This window comes from Chinchilla lanigera, unplaced genomic scaffold (assembly GCF_000276665.1).
Source record: "Chinchilla lanigera isolate Chin_1 unplaced genomic scaffold, ChiLan1.0 scaffold00150, whole genome shotgun sequence".
NCBI classification, from domain to species: domain Eukaryota; kingdom Metazoa; phylum Chordata; class Mammalia; order Rodentia; family Chinchillidae; genus Chinchilla; species Chinchilla lanigera.
This window is the reverse complement of record NW_004955551.1, coordinates 2,405,053-2,427,272: the sequence shown is the minus strand read 5'-3', so window position 1 is coordinate 2,427,272 and position 22,220 is coordinate 2,405,053. Positions and strand designations below refer to the sequence as shown.

Sequence of the window (22,220 nt, the reverse complement as noted above, 5' to 3'; positions counted from 1 at the left end):
CTGGCCCGGCGCGGCGACTCCTCTCCGGGCTGGCGGGGGCCGGCCGCGAGCCCCGGGGCCCCGAGGCCGCAGCTCTCCAGCGCGCTGTGAGCGTTCGCAACTTGCGAGCAAAGTTTGGAGGAGGAAGCGCCAAGCCTGAGTTCTTTCTTCCTCTCTCTCTCCAAATCCGAGGGCAGCCGCGGCGTCATGCCCGCGCTCCCCCGCAGCCTGGGGTGCGTGTGAAGCCTCCGAGTCTTTGCGCCGTCCAGGATCCAAGGACCACTCTCTTTTTGGAGTCCCTCCCCGAGCTCTTCGCTTGCTCCATCCCGACCCACTCCAGGCTCTCGGACGGCGTAGATCGCGGAGGAGCGTTGCCATTCAAGGTAATCGCCGTGCCGGACTCCTCCGGGAGCTTCGCCAGCCGGGAAGGTGGGCGCCGTGGGAGCCCCGCGCGCAAGGCGCACCGTCCCTTGGGTGGAAGGCGCTGGAAATCTGGCATTGTGGGGGACTCGCTCTGTCATCTTCGGTGTAATAGGTGATGAGGGAGGTGGGTACGTGCTGGTGCTGGGCGATTGGGGAGTTCTGCCACTAGCACCCCATCCAGATGCTGACATCTGCCTGTGTCGCTGACACCCCTCCCTGTCAAACTCCAGCTGGCGCCAACCTACCAGCTGGGCGCGTTCCTTCCAGCCCACAGCGGTGTGTGGGTGTCATAGCCCAGCAGGCCGGGGCTCCGGAGGGGCATCTTTGGGTACCTCATCCCGGGCTCGGAGAGAGTCTGCCCTGTCCCATCCTGGCCCGAGGGCCCCTTTCCTGAGGAGACGCCGGGGTGGGGCAGCCGACTTCTCCCCGAGGGGGTGGCTATGGCTAAGAGTGGTACCTTTGGGGAGGCAGCGGCTCGGGTCCGGGATTTCGGTACCGAGTGCCCCTCGACCGCAGCCGCCGTCGGGAGCGCACAGCGCGCCTGGGGCTAGGGGGCGAGCTGGACCGACTTTTTCTTGTTCGCCTGCCTGTTCTGCTCTTAGCCGCTCGGAGATGTCGAAAGCACGGACGAGTTCTAACTTGCGCGCTCATTCTTTCAGGGCCCGGGCCGCGCCGGGGAACCGGCCGAGGGCGCTTCGTGGCGCTAGCTCAGACACTCGTGGCCAGGGAGGCGGGCGCAGAAGGCCAGCCCCGGGGCGATGAGTCTCCACCGCTCAGCTCGCAGCCCGCTCCCCTGCAAACTCTTCCCGAAGATCTTCTTTCCTTTCCCCAGTTCAATAAAACCTATCCTTAAAGACAAACTTACTTTCAAACTCAGGGCCCCCATTATGTGTTTGGTGTGAAACGCTATCAACATTTAAAACTCTATTGTCCCCTCCGTCCCAAATCCCTGTAAATCTTCCACCAGCCTCGACTCATTTTCATCTGAAAAGCCTGTTTAGTTTGAATAGAAAAGCAATCAGGCCCCCCTTTCCCTCTCGCTGGAATGTCAATTAAAATGCAGATTTCTCTGTGCTCTTCAGCGCCCCAAGAAGGGGGAGAAAACAGGATATTCCAGGCAAGCGAGTGAAAGAAATGCTACAAAGAAACGGGGTGGTTGTGGTGATGAGCACCCCGAACTGCTCGGATTCCAAGCGCCTCGAGGGGTTGTGGTCCTGGATCAGCTTGTAATTGAGATTTCAGTATGTTGAGGAATTTGGACCCCCAGACTTGACCTCTTGACTGCTCCCTGCCGTATTCAGCGTTGGTGAGAAGTGGGAAGGCGGGGAGCAGTGCGATGGGACTGCACATAGGGCCAGCATCTCTGACCTTGCCTCCCACGGTTGACTACTGTGATGAGAAATCTACCTGGGGACTGAGTGCTAAGTATGCAGGCTGCTGAGCCAGCAGAGGACACGGGCAGCCCCCTTAGGTAGATACCTGGTAAGGTGGGCAGTGCACTGGCACGCCTTCTTGAGGCCGGGGGTTTGAGAACGCTGTTTTGGGATGAAGAGCCCAGCACAGGCCCTGTGTGAGGACCACTCCCCAGCCAGGCTCTTTCCGTTGGTCACTTTGGAGGCAGGCTTGTGTGGAGGTGAAAATGGACTGGAGGGGCCGGTGGCCGTGAAGAGCCATCCATCAGAGGGAGGGTGACAACTCCCTTCCATAGGCTGAGAAGAGAGTTCCCTTTCAGGGGGAAAAATAAACACGCTGGGGCTTTCACTGGGGCTCAGACTCCAGGAAGGATTATGGTATTGAAGGCAGGAAGCTGGGATTGTGGCCGCCAGCAGCATGCTGGGCCTGTGTTCCCAACACTGAGCCTCGGGACCTAATTATCCTGCCTAGGAGGTCGCCCTACACTTTTGTAGTGAGGAGCTATGCAGACCTGCTGCCTTCAATCCCCACCTTCCAGAGGTCAGAGGGGAGGGAGCTGCTGCGGGGCCTGGAACTGCACGTACCGGAATTCAAGTTTCTGGTGCGAGCTCTTGGGTGAAGGGACGGTTTGATTTAGCTGAGGGTGCTATCCACTGTTCTCTGAGCTAGGGAGGCTCTGCTGGGCAGGGACAGGTGGGCAAGGTGTGGGGAGGCAGCCTGGGCCAGACCGCCTGCTAGGACATAAGCTGTGTGATATATGAAGTTGCATGAGGAAGGCAGAAAATTTCCCTGCATTGTGGAAATGCTTAGTACATTATGATAGAAAGTGTACGTACCTCCCTCCCACATGTATGCAGAATTACCTGTGGAGGCTCTTGAAGGGGAAAACAGACTTAGAGGAAAATCCTGTAAGCAGTCTGGAAAGTCAGGATGTGCGCACACGCGTGCTAAAAGGAACTGTCTTTAGGATAGAGCCCTGGTAGTGTTGAAGTCCTATGTCAAATCCATGCAAAAAGCCTAGGGTTGAGAGCTTTTTGTGAGTCTCACCTTAACCCCAGTTTTCTTTCTTTCTTTTTTTTTTTTTTTTGTATCAGGAATCAAACTCAGGACCTCTCACTTGCCAGGCAAGTGTACTGCTGAGCTATATCCCCGGCCCGCCAATTTTCATGTTCATGTGGTTCACAGAATCTGAAGCCCAAAGTTGGTGTACCTGTTCTCTTGAGTGCTTTAATCAGTTTTTCTAACATTTGTGCATTTTGACTCAACACTTAGTCACAGAGGATGCAGATGAATTTTAAGCTATCTGAATTATTTTAAGCTTCCTTGGAAAATTCTCTTTGCCTTAATCAGATGGGTGGACAGAACAGTAAGTAGAGTACCTCCTTATTGTAACTGCTACTTTGAAATTTTAGCCAGTAGATTAGCATATTGAAAGTTCCTGGGCCAATCACGTACCACAACTTACATGTCATCATCATTACTAGTACACTCCTGCCTTATTCATCAACGTTTGCATCTGCTCTGTTTTTTAACCTCCTTGATACAGGTTGAAGACATTTAGTAGGCCCTGCACTACCATTTAGTTAGGGGACAGGAGTTTAGGCATTGAGTCCCTTTTTGGATCAGCTGGTTTGAATGCATTGCAGTTCTGTTCATTCTTTGTACGTGGCTGCTTGCAAGGCGGGAGATTGAAATACACATTTACATTTGAAGGTGACTCCTGACAGGTGTAAACTGGTGGGAATTTTCTGTAGCCATCCTTGGATTCTTTTGCTTTTGCTGGTTTCCTTTCTTTCTGAGAGCTGCAGTGCATAGGCATAGCGTCTCAGCTCCAGCCCAGCTGAAATGCAGGTCTGACTGTAAGCAGCCGCCTCCACCAGAGCACTTCGGAAAGCCCAGCCAGACTGGGAGAAGTTACCAAGGCTGGTTATGCCACCGGAGCATTTTAACTTGCTTTTGTAGTTGCCCTTGAAACTAAGGTCACGTTGCTTCTGCTGTCAGAGGTCGGTAGAGGCGATAGTGGATTGAAGAGGAGCACACTTTGCTTAACTGAAGTGGCTGCACGTTTGGGTGTGGGTCTCCAAGTGACTGTTGTAAGTCTGTTTCTTAAAAAGTATGCTTTCTAAAAGCTCAGACTGACACTTTTTGTGGACCAGGCTGGGGCCTGGGGCTCCGAGGTGAGGATGGAAGGCTTTTGCTGACAATGAAAAAGAACTCTGTTGGCACATATTTAAGAGGCCGAGAAATGGTTTTAGCCCATTTGGGCTTAAGTGAGCTGGTGCTGGAGAAGAAGATTACACTGATTCACGGAATCTTTTTCTTTCAGTGGCGGCAGCAGTGGCAGCAGCAGCAAGTCCAGCAGCCAGCCCAGCCGCCACCGCAGCGCCCTGGGTCCTGAGCCCCCCGAGGGCTGAAGGCATTGTAGGCTGCAGTCCATGCTCCTAGAGGAAGTGTGCAGATGGGATTAACGTCCACATGGAGATATGGAAGAGGACCGGGGATTGGCACCGTAACCATGGTCAGCTGGGGTCGCTTCATCTGCCTGGTTGTGATCACCATGGCAACCTTGTCCCTGGCCCGGCCCTCCTTCAATTTAGTTGAGGATACCACATTAGAGCCGGAAGGTAAGTTATTTAATTTCGCTTTTAAGGTACCAAGTTTGTTTTGGGATTTGTGTGGGGGAAGTGGGACTTAACGGTAAGGCCTGTTTCGGAGTGAGCTGCCCTTGCATTATAGCACAGGGGAGAGGGGTCTCACAGCTCCCTCCCAAGATGGAGATGGCACAAAATTTCTGCTGCCAGGTGGCAAGGAGAATGATGTAGTTTGGTGGTTTCTGAGTGTGTGCTTCCCTGTGCTGGGTGAGGAGACAGCGGCAGCTCCCCTTTAGCTGATGCCCAGGAGAGCTGTGGCAGGGAGGTGCTTTGGAAAGCTGACCAGCATCTATAGCCTCCTGCAGGAGCTTTTTTGCTGGAGGAATCTTGCTTACAATGTTAAGAATTACTATTTTATGGCAAAAGGAACCACTAAGGGAAATTGCCAACATCTGAAATGCTGACGTTTTATTTTCATTGTTTAAGGAGAAGGTTCTGAAGTTCAGCAGAGGGACTTGACATATTAATACTGCTTAAAGCCACAGTAATTCATTATCCGCCAGCAGTGTGCTTCAGAGTGGCAGATTCTATTTTAAAGAGACTAGAAAGTGAATATACCAGGGAATCTCCCACATCTGTGAGAATTTCAAGTTTCGCAGTGCATGCCTGGGTGTTTTGTCGTTGGAGACTTAATTGCAAAGGCAGAAAGCCTGTTGTGAGGACTACACAAGGCTGAAATATTCAGCTGGACAAGTCTGGAACCTCTCTCCCAGGAGACAGTGTTCCCTAGCCAAGCATCTACTTGGTGCAGCATGGAAATCTGTCATCAGTAGGGAATATAGGTAGCTGAGTTATTTTTCTAGTGGTAATCCGAGAGTAAAACGGCAGATCCCAGCACTCATCGCCACTTAATGAACCTATTTGCTGAGAGCCCACCTGGTGCCTGCTGGCTTTGGGAGCCTGATGCGGTCCTGAGTAGAGTCTGGGGTCAGCTGAACTATTGTGGGAGCACATCGTGCTCACAGGGCAAAGGAGCAGCATGCTCGCCCAGAGGGCTAGGCTGGGAGAGACAGGAGGCCCAGCCTCCTTAGCCCAACCTGGACCGCCCACAAGGAGGACTGCACTCCCATCGGAGATGAGAGTCTGAGAGAGGGGGTCCAGGAAGGACCTGTGCACCCTTCACAAAAATGGATAAGGACCAAGATGTCTATCACTTGAAGCATGTGAGTGATACTGGGGAGCTTCTGGGGACAAGGAGGCAGGGTGGCTTTGTAATTACCAGCTGTGGGCACATGGAGTCCTCTACCAAGCCTCTGGAAAGGGAATCTTGCAGGGGTTCTTGTTGGAGGCTTGTATTGGTTATAACTCCAGACTCCTATAGAATGGCCTCTGTGATTTGGGCTGTGACCTCAGGAACGGTGTGATTTTCAATGGTAACGAACTTTCAAAAGGCTTAATGTGAGGGGAAAAGTTCCCGATTTCTGAGCATCATGCTGTACTTCTTTAATTTTGCTAATAATTAAAATGAATGTTTCCCTAATTACTGTTTTCCTTTGAGTCCGTGGCTCAGCACAAACTGAGGAAGCTAAGCTGCGATTTCCTACCGTATGGGCTTCAGGAATGGCCTAAGTTAGGAAAAAACTGTCGTTTTTCATTTGAATGTTTAAGGCAGCATTAGTGTGAGTTCGTATCAACATAAAGTGTAAGGTGGTCCTGGAGGATTTCTTTTCCCACATTTAATTACTGAAGGAAATTTAAAATAAGCGTGTATATGCAAGCAGAGACAGGTGGGTAGAGAAAGAGGAAGAGTGGAAAGGGAGGAAGGCCCCCGAATGGTTCTTTGTATAAGAATTTATGTCCAACAATGTGAGTATTGTTGAAAGTGGGTCTTCCTGACTAGGGGACCTGTGCATGCACTTAGGGGTCAGGGTGGGGGGCCATGAAGTCCCTGAAATTGTAGATCATACTCTATCAGTGTCCTTCTGTGCATTTTCGGGTTCATAGTTTCCATGAGGTTTCTACCTAGAGTAGTGAGATGTTAAGAAAAAAGAAAATACTTAGAGAAATGTACAAAATGCCAGCAGAGAGGAGGCCTTGGAAAAGCATAGAAGCCCCTGAACCTCAGTTTCCCCTTCCGTCACATAGGGGTTTGATAGGATGATCTTTCGTCTATGAATAGTAATAGCCTCAGATAGTATCCTTCTGACGACTACCTCAAAAAGTCATTGGGTTTCAAGAGGAGCAATTAGCACAGGGTCTGGCATCGAGGTGCCTGGTGCACGTCATTGTCATCAGTGTCTCCAGTGAACTGGGAACAAGGGTCTTCCCAGTCCCTTGGGCTGGCTGTGCCAGTTGCCAGCTGCGAAACAGATGCTTGAGAAGAAATTTGCTCTTAGATGGAGAAGGCAGTAGTGCCTGCTCTGTGTGTCCTTTCTCTGTCTGATTGGAGGCATAAGGCCAGTTATCTGTGGAGTTTTGTTTTGGTGTCAGAGGCAATTAGAATTATAGAGGAGGAAGGAGTTTTTAAGAACTGGGAGCTGCTGGGCTGGGGATTTAGCTCAGTGGCACAGCACCTGCCTGGCAAGTGCGAGGTTGTGAGTTCGATTCCCGGTACCGGAAACAAAACAAAACAAAACAAACAAACAAAAAAAGAACTGGGAGCTGCTGAAGCAGTTCTGGGTTAGGTTCCAATGATGCTGATTTAGAGCATGTGGGTGTGTCCATCTCTCTGTCCACCATGGTGAGTATAACTATAGCTTTGGTTAATGTAAGTTTAGCTTTGACCTTTTAAGCCTTATCTTAGAGGGTTTTTTGGTTTGCTAATTGGGAAGCTAAGTTTAGATAATGTCTATTGGATTACAGAAAAATGTGATTGTGAAGTTCCTGGAAGGAATCTGGACCCCAACACTAGATAATGCTTTTCTTTTGACCCTTTGAGGGAAAGGTTATGTCCAGTCGTTTGGCTTTGTACAATATTGCATCATACATAGTCATGCCATATCATGTGTCATCATAAGGCATCATATCATAAATAGCATAAATTTATCTTCTGTATACTTTCTCAAGTGGTACCAGTGGGCCTGAGTCTATTCAGTTGATCTAAGACAATTTCCAGAAGTTTTTGGCTGCTACCATTGCAGATTAAAGGTGATGATTTCCAAGTGGTCTTTCATTGTTACAGGGAACAGTTGGACGGTGTAAATGCGCTTATGGATTTGAAGCGGGGAGGTCCTCAATGCCAAGTACTGTTCTATTGATTAATATTTTCAATGTTTAGAGTATAGTCAGGCTTGATTGCAGAGAGCACTATAGTTATACTCACCAAAGCTATGGTTGTACTCACCATGGTGAACTCTTACTTTCAAATTTCCTGAAATTGTCACCTACTTTGGTTAATTAAGTCATTGTTGACATTAAGGGAATCTTTGTTTATACCAGAGCAGTAGGACCTAAAATAAAAGGACTTTTTCGAACCCCAAACCTTTAATTACTTTCCCACCCTCCACAAAGCATGATTCTAAAAAGTACCAACCTGGGGGGAAAATACATAGTTGGCGTGCTATTTTTTTTGTGTGTGTGTGTTTTTTCAGGTACCGGGAATCGAACTCATGACCTTGCGCTTGCCAAGCAGGCGCTGTGCCGCTGAGCTAAATCCCCAGCCCCGGCATGCTATTTTTTTAAGCCAGTTTTTTGGCGGTCTTCTGGGTAGAGAGTAAGTGATACTGTCCTGGACCAATCTGAGTTGGTCCAAAGTTCAATGGCAGCAGAACGGAGCATGGGATCTGCACAGAGACCTCCCTAAGTCACAGTTTTCCAGTGTGGTTTAAGGCCTTTGTCAGAAGTACTGTAAATGCCATAATATCAGCCATACGCATTTAATTGCAAGTTAGAAGAAAAGAAAAGAAAAAAGAATATATCCGCATACCAAGAGTGAATGATTTAAAATAATCTTATGTTTTGTATTATCTGCATCTTTGTTCCTCTGTATGAGTGCTAATATTTAAGAGTTGACTGTAACTTGATAGTTTAGGAACAAGAACTTGGTCAATTAAAACAAATGCAGGCTTATGCAGTTAAATACACAATGAAGTACACATTCTTTATTAGTATATAAAGTATTTCACAACTCACAGAAAAAGAGCTGTGTTTAATATTACTTCAAGAGCAAAAATTTGGCAAGGCTGGAGAATTGGTATTTGTGTAAATTTCTGTACTGGCTCCTCTTAATCTGAATTTGGGGGTACATGCATTTTGCTTGTTTTTTTTTTTTAAACCAGTTAAAACACTAAACACTTATGCAATTTCCCCTCTCCCCAGCCCATGCCTGCCACTTTTGAGCCCCTCCCCAATATCAAGGGTGAGAATTCAACTCACTAGAGCAACCCAGTATGAGATGTTTCTAATAGCAGACATAATGAATAATTGCGTGGTTATGAAGAGCGTGGAAAAGTGTTTCAACAGGAAGAGTTTGTTGAACGTTCACATTCTCAATTAATGTGTAGTCTTCCCGCCTGCAGATTGTTGTTTGTTTGGCTGTTTACTTAGCCAGGGTGATTGTTAAAAGCCTTCCAGCCCCCTTTCATCAGAGTCTGTCTTACTTTTCCATTTCCGTTTAAGCTAATTTTAGTCTTTAAGGAAGGCGTGGGAAGTGGATTTGGAGGTGCCAGTGTGTTACATAAGGTAGGAAACACAGCTGGTACAGCTTTCCATGCCACTGGTTTGATTCTCACCCGGGTGCCCTGTCTGGTAGGCAGTTCAAGCTTTATTGGGGGGGTGTGCGTGGCAGGCTATTCAACATCTAATTCAGATGGATGGAGAGGGTTGTTTGTGGCTGTGCAGAAATTTCCAGTCTGTCTGTATACCTTTCCTAGAGAGGTGACTTTAGCCTGAGATCTCATCTTATGCTTTTGTTTTATCCCAAGTGAGATTAGGCTAGGGCTCTATTTTTTCTTGCCTCTGCTATCTCTGAAGAGCTCTTGTTGCTAATCATGCCACACCCTTACCAGACTTCCTCCTCTCTGACTCTCTTTCTTAGTGTAGCTTGCTTTAACTGAGTGATGGTGTTTAACTTGGGAGCTGACCTGTGAGCCTGGGCTAAGAGCTAAAACTTAATTTAGCTAACAGGGTGGGTTTTGAGCAGTTGTGCTCGTGTCATTCTGTGGCTTTGACTTCATGAGCTCAGCTTAGGCTGGTTAGGGGCTCTTGAATCTGAGTTCCATTTTGAGGAACAAGATTACGCTCATGGGAAACCTGAAAGCTTTTGAGAAGCTTTAAGGTATCCATAAACTCCTCTCTTCTCCTGCTGCATAGCCCAGGCAGATCTGAAGTGACCCAGCTAGGTTGCAACTCTGGCCTTGGACTAGAGAATGTGAGGAGGTAAGAAAAACACTTAAAGCCAGTTCTTTCAAGGAGAATTATGGTTGGATAAGCTGCTGGACTGTTTGTGGTGATCCTTCATGATCTAAAGATGGCTCCTTCTGAAATTGGCAGAAGTCACAGTTTTACATGTTTTTTCTTCCTTTCCTCTGATTGGTACTGTTCCTTTTTAGGGCATGGTAGAAAATCTGAGAGGGTCACCACCTATGGGACAACTGTCAGTGGTGACCAGAAACTTCTAGTGGTCTCCCTGTATATGACCTTAGGCCTTTACCATTTATATATTTGTACAAAAGTGTATTTAATCATCAGGACAGCCCATGGTCACCCTTGAAGACTTACATGTCAAGTAAAACAGGCATGTTGGGACTTTCAGCAACTTTGGAAAACTTGTACCGTGGTAGAGCGTTAAGGTGTTGGATGTGTCACTGAATCCACTTTGGACTCCTCTAAGTAACTGCACCCCCTTGTGAACCTCTGCCACAGAATGAAAACAACATTGAGTTTCTTTCTGACCGTGCTGACTTAGGGGGCTAAGCTGCGACACACTCTTCCCTTTAACCCCCTGTCCAGCTAAAGAATTATAAATTCCAAGCCATTTCTGAGTGGAATGTACACATATAGAATTTCACATTATGGCGAACATGTTTTATGAGAAGGTTAAAAATAGCTCATAAGGAAAATGCTGATAGACTTAGGAATGAGAACAAGGGGCATATTTATTTGTATGATTTACGTAGCTCTTTTCCTTGAAACAATTCTGAGCTCTAATAGAGTAAGCTCTGTTTGAATCATCATGATTATTTTCTAACCTCGAAACTCATATATTGGTGCATGTAACCTATTTTTACACCTGACAGTTTAGTATTAAGTTGTTTTCCATATGTGACGTATCATAATTTAAGAGGATCTAGTCATGAAAAAGGCTGGCTTTGTGTGTTTTGGGGGCTTGTGTGTTGGTGTTTATAAATTGAAAGTAAAGTTCTTTGCAGAAGGCAAGTTTAGAATTTAACATCTAGTTTAAGTTCAGATTGCCAGGTGACAGTGGGGTACCTTGGAATCTTATGTCTGCTTTCAAGGTGCCTCCTTCCCATCCTGTCCTGCTAAACCTGCATTTCCCCCAGACATGCTTTATCGTTAGGGTGGCTATAATACACGTACTCCTGAATATATATCCTAAATGTTATGAATGTTTCAAAGTTAAAACCACTCAAATCTTTAAAAGACCAAGAATCCCCTATACAATGAATCCAAAGTCTGTACCTGACTTTTTAAAATAAAAGCAAATGAAGTTGTTTTGAATGGTGTAGGATGTGCTTTTCTGAGACAAACTGAGGGGGGAATTTGTCTTTGAGAGCAGGGTTTGAATGTTGCTATCTACTGGTTCTGTGACCTTAAACAAGTCAGATAACCTCTCTGAGCCTTAAAGATAGTATCTGCCTTGCTGAATCAATGAGCAGATTAAATGCAAATGGGATGTAAAGCCACTCTGCAGCTTCTGGCCCTGGCTAGTTGCTCAGTAAATGCTGACTTCTTTTCTACCCCACCTCTTTGTCAAAGTAAGTTTCAAAACAATATTTCATAGACTGATAAGATATTTACCTTACAATATGTGTTGATAAATCTTCTGATGAGAGAGAGACATTTACATTAATTGAAATAGAAAGCAAGTTCTAGGCCTTGGATTAGTCCAGCTGTTTGTGTTATCTTGGGCTTTTTGTTATCTTGGGCTTTTGCAAGTCCCACGGAACTTAGTGCTGTGATCCTCTTGCTGCTTGTAGTCCAAAAGGTTCAGGGTTGACATTTTCCTCTATGTTGGAAAAAATCAATTGCAGCTCTGCAATAAAGAATGGGACATGTATATCATGAGGCACGATATGTTTTGGCAGAAGTTTTCTGTTTGAGGTTTCCAAAGGGTTGACATAAGGCCCTATGGAGGGTGATAGAAAAGAGATTATGAGATTGATTGGGGTGGAGTGCTGCATGCTCTGTGGTGGTCCAGGCCAGTGATGGAACTCCTTGTCACACCTTTGCTTGCAATCACTTCCTCTGTCACCCTGCTGGTTGCTCCTGGGTGCACAGGTCGCTAGGCTTCCGGGGTTCATGGAAGGGAGCTCAAGAACTTACGATGGGACCCACAGTAATGACGGAGCTAAGCAATCATTTGCAGTCTATCCCAGTGGGGATTACTTGATAGGATAGGACAGGAAGTTGAGGTCATGTTCCTTAGCTGTTCTTAAGATAATAATGATGAGGATGGTGATGATTGTGATAACTTAATAATCTAGCAGATTCTGGGTATTCTTCTTTTGTTTTGTTTTTTAAGACAAGGTCTTGCTTTGTAGTGCAGGCTCTCCTTGAACTCATAGCAGTCACGAGTGCTGGGATTACACACCGTAGGGGGAGCTGATTCTGGGTATTCTTATTCCTGTTTTATGGATAAGATAACTGAAACTTTTGGAGAAGAAATAATTCCTTGAAGACCTCACAGTGAGTGTATATCTAGGCCTTTGCGTGAATTTATTGGTGCAAGGTGGATTGCACAGTTGACTTCTTCCTAAGTGGGAGGATCTTCTGTGGAACACTGTGCTGGCCCTCTCATTCTTTTCTAAGTCTGTCATTTGACTATTAAACTTGTAAGGACACTGCTGCTTGCCTCTGATGCTTCCTTGCATATCCACACCAATTCCCCTAAAGTCATTTGAAGAAAAATCTCAGGCAATAAACATATTTCAATAATTACCACTTTGTAGTGCTTCTAGAATGGCCTCTGGTGGTATGTAGCTTATCGGTCAAAAGTTAATCCTCCTTCTCCCGGGAAGACCAATGGGAGACTACACCACGCCCCAAGTGCTGGACCAAGCTAAGTCACATGGCAGGAGCTCAGAGCAAGGACGGCTGGCCTGCTGTTGCCATTTGCTCATCAGCCTCCTTAACTGAGTAGGCCAGCCTAACATCTTCCTGGTCCCAGATGCCTGTGGTAGTTTTGCCTGTATCGTACAATTTTGGTTGCCCCTTTGATATGTCAAGTTTTCTATCCCAGTACTTCTGATTTGTGTGGGAAATGCGGGCCCACCTATACAGGCCTCTTTACCTGGGATCCCTACGACACGTAGTTAACGGAAATAATAAGTACGAAGGCCTATCCAGCCCTTCTAATGTCCCTTCCCTGAAGAGATTAGGACCAGAGGAGGAATGCATTCCCCACTCCCACCAAAAGAGAAAACAAAAGAAAACAAAAGAAAAGAAAAGAAAGGAAAAGAAAAGAAAATCCAAGAATGAAAGGGCTGAAGCAGAGACACCTGCTCCTTCAGCCTTGGCCAGGAAGGGTATCCCTAGAGGGAAAAGAGGCCAGGGAAGTAAAGCCCATTTTTAAGCCAAGCGAAGTTAAAGTTAGGTGTTAAAAGTGAATTCACCTTGGTTGCAGCTAGACTTGGTGGTAAAAGGAAGTGGCTTAGTGAGGTGAACTTTGCAGTAGCCTCTGCACAGTGCGTGCAGATAGATGTCTGAGGGATTGTGGTGAGGGCGGGGCAGCCAGGAGAAATGAGGGCTTAGGATGGAGCAAGTTCTAGAATTCTTGCCTGGAAGAAGCCACAGCATAGATTTCTCTCAGAATCTTGCAGCCCTAGTGAGATGGCAGCTTTCAGAACTCAGCAAAGACAAGGTAGTACAGAGAAGTTTTTCAGGCTGCAGGGTCATAGCTGTGACTTCTTTGCGTTTGTCCATTCATTTGTTTCCCACATTATATTTTTGAGCCTCTGCTGTGGAACAGGTTCATTGGACAGAAAATAGCAAGCAGAGGATTGTCTCAAGTCCTGTCCAGTGGAGGAGACAGGGTTTTGCCAAGTAGTGACAAACATGAGGGGCTCATTCAAAGCCAAGGAGAATATGCTGTGTGGGAAAAGCTGGTGTTTCTCAAAGGGGTTTGGAGAACCCTCAGAAACCAGTGTGCTAGAGAGCGCTGAGGCTGGATATCTTGTGCTCCCGGCTGAGGATTTTCGGGGTGTATGGACTATACCACTGCCGAGACTGGTTTTCACCTTTAGCAGGCCAGCGCTCACCTGGTTCTGTATGGCCCAGCTCACTACCAACCATCTTGATAGGTTGCCTTGGTCTTGCTAGGTACTTGCCCAGGGCTTGGCCTCTCAGTGGCCTACTACTGGCTTCAGGTGTTGGGGATGGACCAGAGCCTTCCTGGTGAAGGTGTGCGACTGGTCTCAGGCCACTTCTCATCGGGTGCAGAAAAGTATCGTCTTTGAAGGTGTGGCTCATGAGGAGGCCAGGCTGCGCTACCAGTGCATTGCAGCCTGTTCCTTCTTGGCCCTGCTTCCCCCGGATTGGCAGAGTTTCTTGAGAGGCCATTGTGGAGGTGGCAAGAGTGGGGCGGCCAGGAGAGCTGGACTGGGTCTGGACAGGGTAGCAATTCTGTGGGACACCCTGTCCGTGGGAAGCCGAGATCCAGCACTTGAGGGTTTTGAAAGGTGCTCTGCAGAGAGGTACAGACTCTTCAGATTTGTTTTCTCATAGCTTTTTACCTCTATGCAAATCTGTGGTGTAGTGCTGGGGAGCAGGGTTAACTGTGGTGGCACCGTCTTAATTTGGAATTTCCTGAATTAATATGGATTTCAGTCCTCAGGGATGGCCTCCCCCAGGGGCAGTTTTTCTTTACTCTGTAAAACATAGGAGAAAAGTGATCCCTGTGGCTCTGACCTGCTTTTTCCAAACCCCATGGTGCAAAACCAGCTGGAACTGTGTCCCCCCTACCTAGGAGACCCCTCCACTCCCTCCAAAAAGCAACTTCGGGAAGCCCCTCTGCAAGAAGGTCATTCCCATCCAGCTGCTTGCTGAAGACTCTTTGGACTCCTGCAGCTGTGAGTCTCTCTGCCTGCAGCCACCAGGCTCACCCGCCTGACCTGAGCTAGCTGAGCCCAGCAGAGGGATCAAACCCATTCAAATGAAGAGGGCCATCTGTTTCTCAGTCTCCAGCTGCTGCCCCTTCATTTGGAAATAGCTGGGATGCTGCTGGGGGACCAGTCCAGGGACACATCTGCAGCCTCTGAACTGGTGTTGGAACTGGGGTCCTGCTGAGAGAAGAAAGGCCTAGCCCTTTAAATAAACTTGCTGAACAATACTCCCAAAAGGTCCCAAGTTAAGGAAACAGGAGGCAGCCCTGCCCTGATGGAATAACTCTTAACCCTGCCCTCCTTTCCTTTTTTTCCTTCTCTTTTGTAACTGGGCCACTTTAAAAGTATTCTTTTATTCAGAAAGTACTGAGGGTGTGTGCGGTCTGTGGCTGGGGGAAAATGTCACAGGATTTTGACATTGATCTCCCCTTTAAGGGACTTAGAGAGCAAATGTCTCCTCTTGAGTACATACCATTTATTGAATATTTATTTCAGTGTCAGGGAGGTGAGCGTGTCCCAGCTGCTGCTTCTAGGAACCATAGGTAACACTTAAGTGTGCAAGGCCACTGTCCCTGAAATTTGCTTCTGGAGTGTAATCAGGCTGCAGGCCTGGGGCATGCTTTCTGGAATTGCTGGCCAGTTACCCTGGCTTAGTGTAACTTGGCCCTCAGCTCCTGGGCTGTGAGAAGCCTGAGTCTTGAGCCACATGCCTATGGTTTGATGTTTGTAGGTTTATTCCCTGCATGCGTTGGGGTTCTGGTAAGTTATTCAGCCCCAGAACTCATTGGGATTTCATCTCTTAGGGGATCTGTGGGGTGATACTATGCCCCACAGACAGATATCAGGTCTTCTTAGATTTGTTGCATGGGTGAATAGTTGGTAGAATTTTAGTGGGCAGCAGGCCTTTTCCCTTACTAAATTAATGTACTAGATGGATATTATTAATGAAGCTTTTAGGTGTTTTAATTCTATTTGGAAGCATTACGGGAATCCCCAGGTAGGTAACTTTTATGTGGTGTGACAGATTTATTCATTTGAAGGAAAACCTTGTTTTGAAGTAAGAGGCATGCAAATTGTAGCTCTCATGGAGCTGGACATTGTGGTCTGCTGACCTTTGGTATCAGGCTGTTATGTAGGCAGGAACCAGTATGGTGCCGAGCACAGGCAGGGACTGTCTGGATGCCCCAGTGGAGGGGTGCTTTCTCCCAGGTATGTGCCTCACTGCAGGGTGTACAGAGGTCTAGGCAGCCTTGGGATTTGTCCTTGTGCTGACCTTGGCCAGAGGCAGGTAAGCTTGGAAATGTGTCTGCCTTGGAAACTAGGACTAAGGCTCAGTTCTCTACATTGATTACCTGCAGAAGCAGGTCTCAGACTGTTGTCCTTGGATATTATGGGACTTGGACCAGCAGCATCAATCTGGCCCACGAATCTGGGGAACTACAGAGTCTCCACTTCCAGGCCTGGCCTGCTGACCCAGGGTCTCTGGTGGCAGGGCCTGGGAAGGCTGTTATCTTGCGCAGTAACATCTGAGAAGTACTGCCTTGATCTCTCCTAAGAAGCCTTCTGTATGGCCACAGGGTGGGTGGAGTGAGTGTGGGAGGCAGCTGTGTTTGGCTCTTGCACATACTGCAATGATAAACAGAATAGGAGCAATGCAGTGTATCTTCTTCACAGGAGCTAGAGAATATTTCCTCAAGGAGGTATTTGAGCCTTGAAGGCTGAATAGGAGCCTACCAGGCAGAGTAGCAGGATGCATCATGGGAACAGTGCTCTTTGGTACAGGCAAGCCATGATCTGAGAGAGAGGGTCATCTGGGGCTTGAGGTAATGACGTATATTTGTTTTCCAGGATGGCACCTCAGTAAGGCCACTCTTGCCCTTAGGGACGCATGTCCTTTTCACTCCTTCACTTCTTTGGGAGCCCCACATGCCCTTCCTGATGTGGTGGGATAGCCAAAGCTCATCCTGCTGATCACAAGCGAGGTTTCCTTGGGACCTTTGATCTGCAGAGGGGCCTGAAAGCCCTGCAGATCTTAAGAAGCACCAGCTTTCTCTGCAAGTGCATTTTCAGGAGGGAGGCAGGAGGCCTGCGGTGGACACAGACTCTTCTTTGTGCCTCTGAGCCAGGAGAGTAACCTGTAGCACAAGTTTCTACTTCCTGGATGCTGTGGAACCTAGTGGCCTATCTCTCTGGGAAATGCTTTCTGAACAAAGGATCCGATTTGAAGTTCTTGCTCAAGCAAAGCCATCAATATCTAGTCATTTTATAAGGTGCTACTGACTCCATACTTGGTCTTGGTAGTCGGCGGTGGGGGTGGGGGGAAGTTTTGCTCCCTTGATATGGAAGAGTTGAACGTGCTGCATGTGGCCAGCAGGGAACCCATCTCTCTGTGCCTGGAATCCTGTCATTAGCTGCCTAAACCATCAGAATGGGGAGGGAGAGGGATGCTGACGGAAGAATGAGTGAAGTGTCTACTTTGGCTCCAGTTATTGGATGGCTGGCTGGGTCACTCCTCAGTGAGTGAGATCTTAGGCCCTTTACTCTCTCTATATTTTTACTCTCTCATGGGCACTAACATTATTTCTTTCAAGTGTGGAGAGCTGTTCTCCCTGTTTTTTGAAGACACACCTAAATTAGGAGGGGTGTGGCTAAATATATAATTTTTAATGGTTACCATCTTGGAAACATGGGCCATCAGCCATTTAATCATGTGGCATGTGAGCCAGCCCAGGGTTCTGGGGCTGCCATAGAGGTAGCTATTAGCGGTTGTGATACCTGTGACCCCGGCATGGGGCGTTCTCAGTCCCGACAGTTGGGGAGGGAAAGGCTTGCAGCCTGTTCCCTTACCCATTTTTCATTGCACTGACTTCTTTTGGTTCCCAGTGTTCATGCTGGCAATATTTCCTCAGATCCAGACCTCGCGTCTTCTAACCGTGCCGAGTATTCGTCTTGTCTCCCCTCCTGCCGGAGAACACGTAGTGCCTATGCCTTATAAGGCCTCTGTTTGATGTCAGGATTTTGTCTTCCTGCAAGTCAGTTCTTGTAAAGGGGAAGCTTTGAAGGCATCTGAGCCGAAGCAGGCAGCTCTGTGGGTGCTGTCTTTGTGTACTGAGCCCCTGTGGTAGGCCACCAGAGGTGGTCCTTTCTGATTTCATCCTGGGGACTCCACCGCCTTACTTTTCTGCTAAGTTTTGGTGCCAGCTCCATGCAGACTGTGCCATAAAAAAGGGGGTTGTGCTCTTCCAAAGCTCTGACCTTGTTAAATGTTATGAGTTTCTAATAGGGCAGGCTGGATATGCCAGGTGTCTGTCTATCTGTCTCTCTGTTTGTACTCCTTTGATTTGCAGTTGGCAAAAAATATTTCAGGAGAGCAGTGTGAGGCTGTGTTCCGCTCCTGTGAACGTGGTGTGCCCACTCCAGGTCATCTTAAAGGCTCGGGGGCCAGTGTGGGGTGACTGGAACATTGACATGCTGCCGCTCACCTGCCCCGTGCTTCACGTGCTGTGACTTTGCAGTGACATTTGCAGCTTGATCCGTGTGTTGCTCTGTCAGGACTTTTGGCAGTCCTGCAGCGTGATGTTTATTTGTCTTTTGTTAGGTGGTAGAATGTCTGGGAGGGCACCAGGAACCTGAGGCCATTTTACTATTCTTGCCCCAAATGTTCCTGGTGCAGTTCCCATGGGGCCTGGAGAGCTTTGGCGCCACCGCTGATGTCCCTAACAGGACTTGCCTACTGCAGCGGGCCTCTTCCCTCCTGTCCCTGTCTCCTCTCCCCTTCTGTCTTACTTGTCTTTCCTTCCTGCTCCTTCCTTTTTCTTCCCCTCTTTCTTTCTCCTCCTGTCCCCTCCTTTCTTCTGTCCTCCCTCCTTCTCTCCTTTTTCTTCCTTTTCTCCATGAGAAATCTGTTTAGAACTTTCTTTTTCCTTCTCCCTGTCTTCCTCTCTCTGAGGGAATTTGTTTCAGGATTAGACACTCTTGACTTTCTGAGAGCAGGGACCTCAGGGGGGTGCATTTCCAGGCCACCCCACTACCTCCTCGAAACTAGGATCATATTCTACACATTGAAAAGGCGCCCTTCTGGGGACACCCCAGAAATGGTTGTATGTGTGAAACGTAGTTTAATTTGTTGTCCTACTGGCATGAACTGTTTTTTCTCTTCCTGAGCAGTTTAAATCTGTCGTGAATTCTCCAGGCAATGATTGGACAGGGCAAGACTCAGCCTTCCCATCTGTTCTCTGTTTGCATTTGGGCACCATTTCAGAAACCACACGGGAAAAGTTTATAGGCAAACATTATAAAAAGTGACAGTCTGAAGTGCTGCTATCGCTGGCTTGGCAACATGAAGTGTTACCTGAAGCAGCTAACCGTTTGCAAACCGCTGCTTGGGCGTCTCAAGACGGCTTTCTTGACAACATTGGTGATGACTTCAGCTGGAGGTGCACGATGCAGCCGCATAGGTCGCGGCCTTTTCTGACATTTTACAGGATTCTGCTCTTCTGGCTACATCCATGCTACGGCAAGGATTATGCTCCCTTTGCTGACTTACAGAGAGGCAAACTCTTGCAGCTTGTTGATGGTCATCAGTAGGATGTCGCACCCAGAGATCGGGACCTCTGCCAGGATCTGCTGAGGAGCTTGGAGAATCAGGTCCCTACCTCAGTTTCCCTTCCCAATGGGAGGCCTTTCAATTCTACATTTCTGTGGGCACTGAGGAATATCGATTTGAAGGATTTCCTAGGGAGGAAGGAGGCTCAGTGCAGGTTTGGCTATATGCAGGTGACCATTGCTGCTCCTACTGTTTACTTGTTGACTAGCTGCAGAAGTACCCTTCTCTTGCACTGTTTGAATGTCAGAGCGGTCATTTTTTTGGGAAGCTGCCTGATGTGTAACACGCTGCTGATGTTTCTCAAGGGTGTACAACCCTAGGAGATAATGCACCTGGATGTGTGTGCAGCATAGCACCTGCCTGCCTCGTGGGGTGGCAGGGAGAAGCGAGTATGTGGAGCCTGCCCAGAAAGTAAACTGGGCACCTTATTTGTTCAGCAATGTTAGGTGACATGACGAAGAGTGCCCAGTACTAGTGGGTGCGTCCCAGCTTGCTTGTTTCATTTTGAATATAGATTTATATTATGCTGACATATTTTCTGTCTGTGGAAACTGATGGCTTCTGGAACCTTCTCTTGAGTGCTTTGGCAGGAGCAGGGGCGGGGGCCAGGTGGACAGTGTGCTGCAGCATCAGCAGCAGTGAATCCAGGAAATGTTAGTATGGCTTTTGAAAGGGATTGTGTGGAGTTCTTAGGGTGGCCTTTGCCCATGTCAGCTGTCGTGTTGCACAGAGCAGGCTGTGAAGCTCAGCAGAGGTGGGGAAGGGGCGGCCGTAGTGTTTGAGAAGATCCGGGTGGGAAGGAAGGTAGGCGAGGTGAATATAGCATGCCTGGTGTAGAGGAATCTTTTCTTTTGCAGATAGTCTTGGCCCCTCCCAGGACCATGGGAGGTGTGACTTGGAGATGCATTCACAGGGTACATGAATGATGTTTGCAGGGAGCAGCTCTGAGCTGCCTGAGGTGCTCAGACAGAGAGGAGAGACCAGTGCGGTGGCGCATGCCTGTGATCTCAGCACTTGAGAGGCTGAGGCAGGAGGATGCTGAGAGTTTAAGGTCGGCCTGGGGTACCTAGTGAGTTCAAGGCTAGTGTGAACTACATGGTGAGACCCTGTCTCAAAAATAATAAATAAATAAATAAATAAAACAAAAACCCCACAAAACACAGAGGAGAAGCCACACCCTCTGGGAAGCCAGATGGTCTCCCGGATGGGACAGAGCCAGAGCTCGCTGTGTGGACCCCATATGTGGCTCAAAACAGCTCAGATGTGTGCATCAGGGACCTGCAAGTCAGATCAGTGGGGCACTGGGTGGCCTGGGAGGGGATTGGTTGGCTTTCTGTCCTCCCCACTGTAGTCACGTGCCCTCCTGTGCTCTCCTACTTATTACCCTTCAGTTGTTCCTCCCTGCCTTCCTTATGCTTCAACCTCTCCCCCATTGTTTCCTGTTCATTTGCTTTTATTCACCCTTTTCTCCCTTCTCCCTAGCTTGTACTTCAAGACTTTGAAGTCAGGCAGGGACATGTGTGGCTGCGTTATTTACTATAGACGCTACTTACCTGCAAGCAGGACCTTTTGAAGGAAGGAAGGAATTCTCAGTGAAAACACTTACCTTTAAAACAGAAATGATTACTTGGGAGGGAGGAGTCCCTGTGCTTTCTGAGTTTGCCAAGAGAGCCTTTGCTGATTGGAGACTTTGAAATTGGGATGCCTCGATTTTTACGCATGACCATTATTATTTTACTGATGTATTTGGGGAAGGTATTTTATGCTCCTTGAAGCTCATCATCTCTTTGGAAAATTGGAGAACAGTTTTGACTTGGTTTCACTGGAAACAAGCTCTGTTTTTAGTTCATCAAGTCATCAGTAAAAGTGTTTTGTGTATTGAGATGCCCTCTGATTGTCCTCTAACTGTAGCGGTACCTTCAGCTTTGGTCACAGGGACGGTGACCATCATCAACTGAATGGGTAGTGCTGGAAGATCGAGTTCATATTGTTTGGCTTGTTGGAGCTTCACAAATAATGCCTGAATGTTTGGTTATTCTTGTTCTTCACCATTTGAGGGACCTGCAGCTGAGGGTTTAGGTAGGATGGAAAGGACCTTTAACTAGGGGCATCACCCTCTTGCATTCAGAGTAGTGCCACATTACTAAACATTTGTTTCTAGCCCTGAACGTGTCACAGACCCGATCCATGATTCCTTACTGTCCTGTGCTCGTGCTAGTTCAACAGGCAGGTGGTGGTGTATTTGTGGTGGCACTGATCCAGCAGCTCAGATACCCTATTTCTGCAGGATTTTGTGTTCCATTGATTTCCTATGAAGGAAGGAATTCTTAGTGAAAACACTTACCTTTAAAACAGAAGTTAGTGTACCTTTGTCATGGGAGAGATTTTTCTGTATCATAGCTGCAACTGGTCTGCGCCTCTTTCTCTCTCTTTTCTTAATGTAATTTAAGACCGTTCTGCTACATGGTGCAGGACAGTGGTGGCAAACCTACGGGCATGTGTGCCACAGTGGGCAGTTTGTATCATTGAAAGGTCTAAAAAGTTCCCACCACGGGTATAGGGACATGGCTTCTGTTTACCTTAGGGGCAGGGCCGAAGCAGATGGGCTAGGAGGATTCCAGTCATCTCCCCTCTCAGGGAAGGAAGCGTTGCTGCTTCAGTCCAGCTGCTTCCTTGCTCTGTAATCCTTGATGATCAGTTTGGCAGAGGAAAGCAAATTCCAGAACATTCTTGATGACTTGTTGATCATGTGATGTTGTCCTAAAAAATGTTGATTATTTGTGACCAAGGATGATCCAGTGTAAATTCCTCCTAACAGTGTGGGTGCTGTCCCAGTAATTATTGAAGACGTGGGACCCCCATAGATCCTTGCTTTATGCAGCTGAAGAAGAGATTGGACTGAATAGCCTTTGGGGGCTCCATCAGTCA

The 22,220-nt window shown here is 47.7% G+C and overlaps 1 protein-coding gene across 1 annotated transcript in view; it reads left to right on the top strand.

Moving 5' to 3' along the window:
* Window positions 1-272: 272 nt before the first annotated feature.
* The window catches only part of Fgfr2 (fibroblast growth factor receptor 2), a gene marked incomplete in the record, with an annotated part of 105,811 nt that continues 83,863 nt past the window's right edge, over window positions 273-22,220 (top strand). The window contains 2 exon segments of the mRNA XM_005412181.2: window positions 273-362; window positions 4,142-4,439. Of these exon segments, the coding sequence (XP_005412238.2) occupies window positions 4,274-4,439 (166 nt within the window).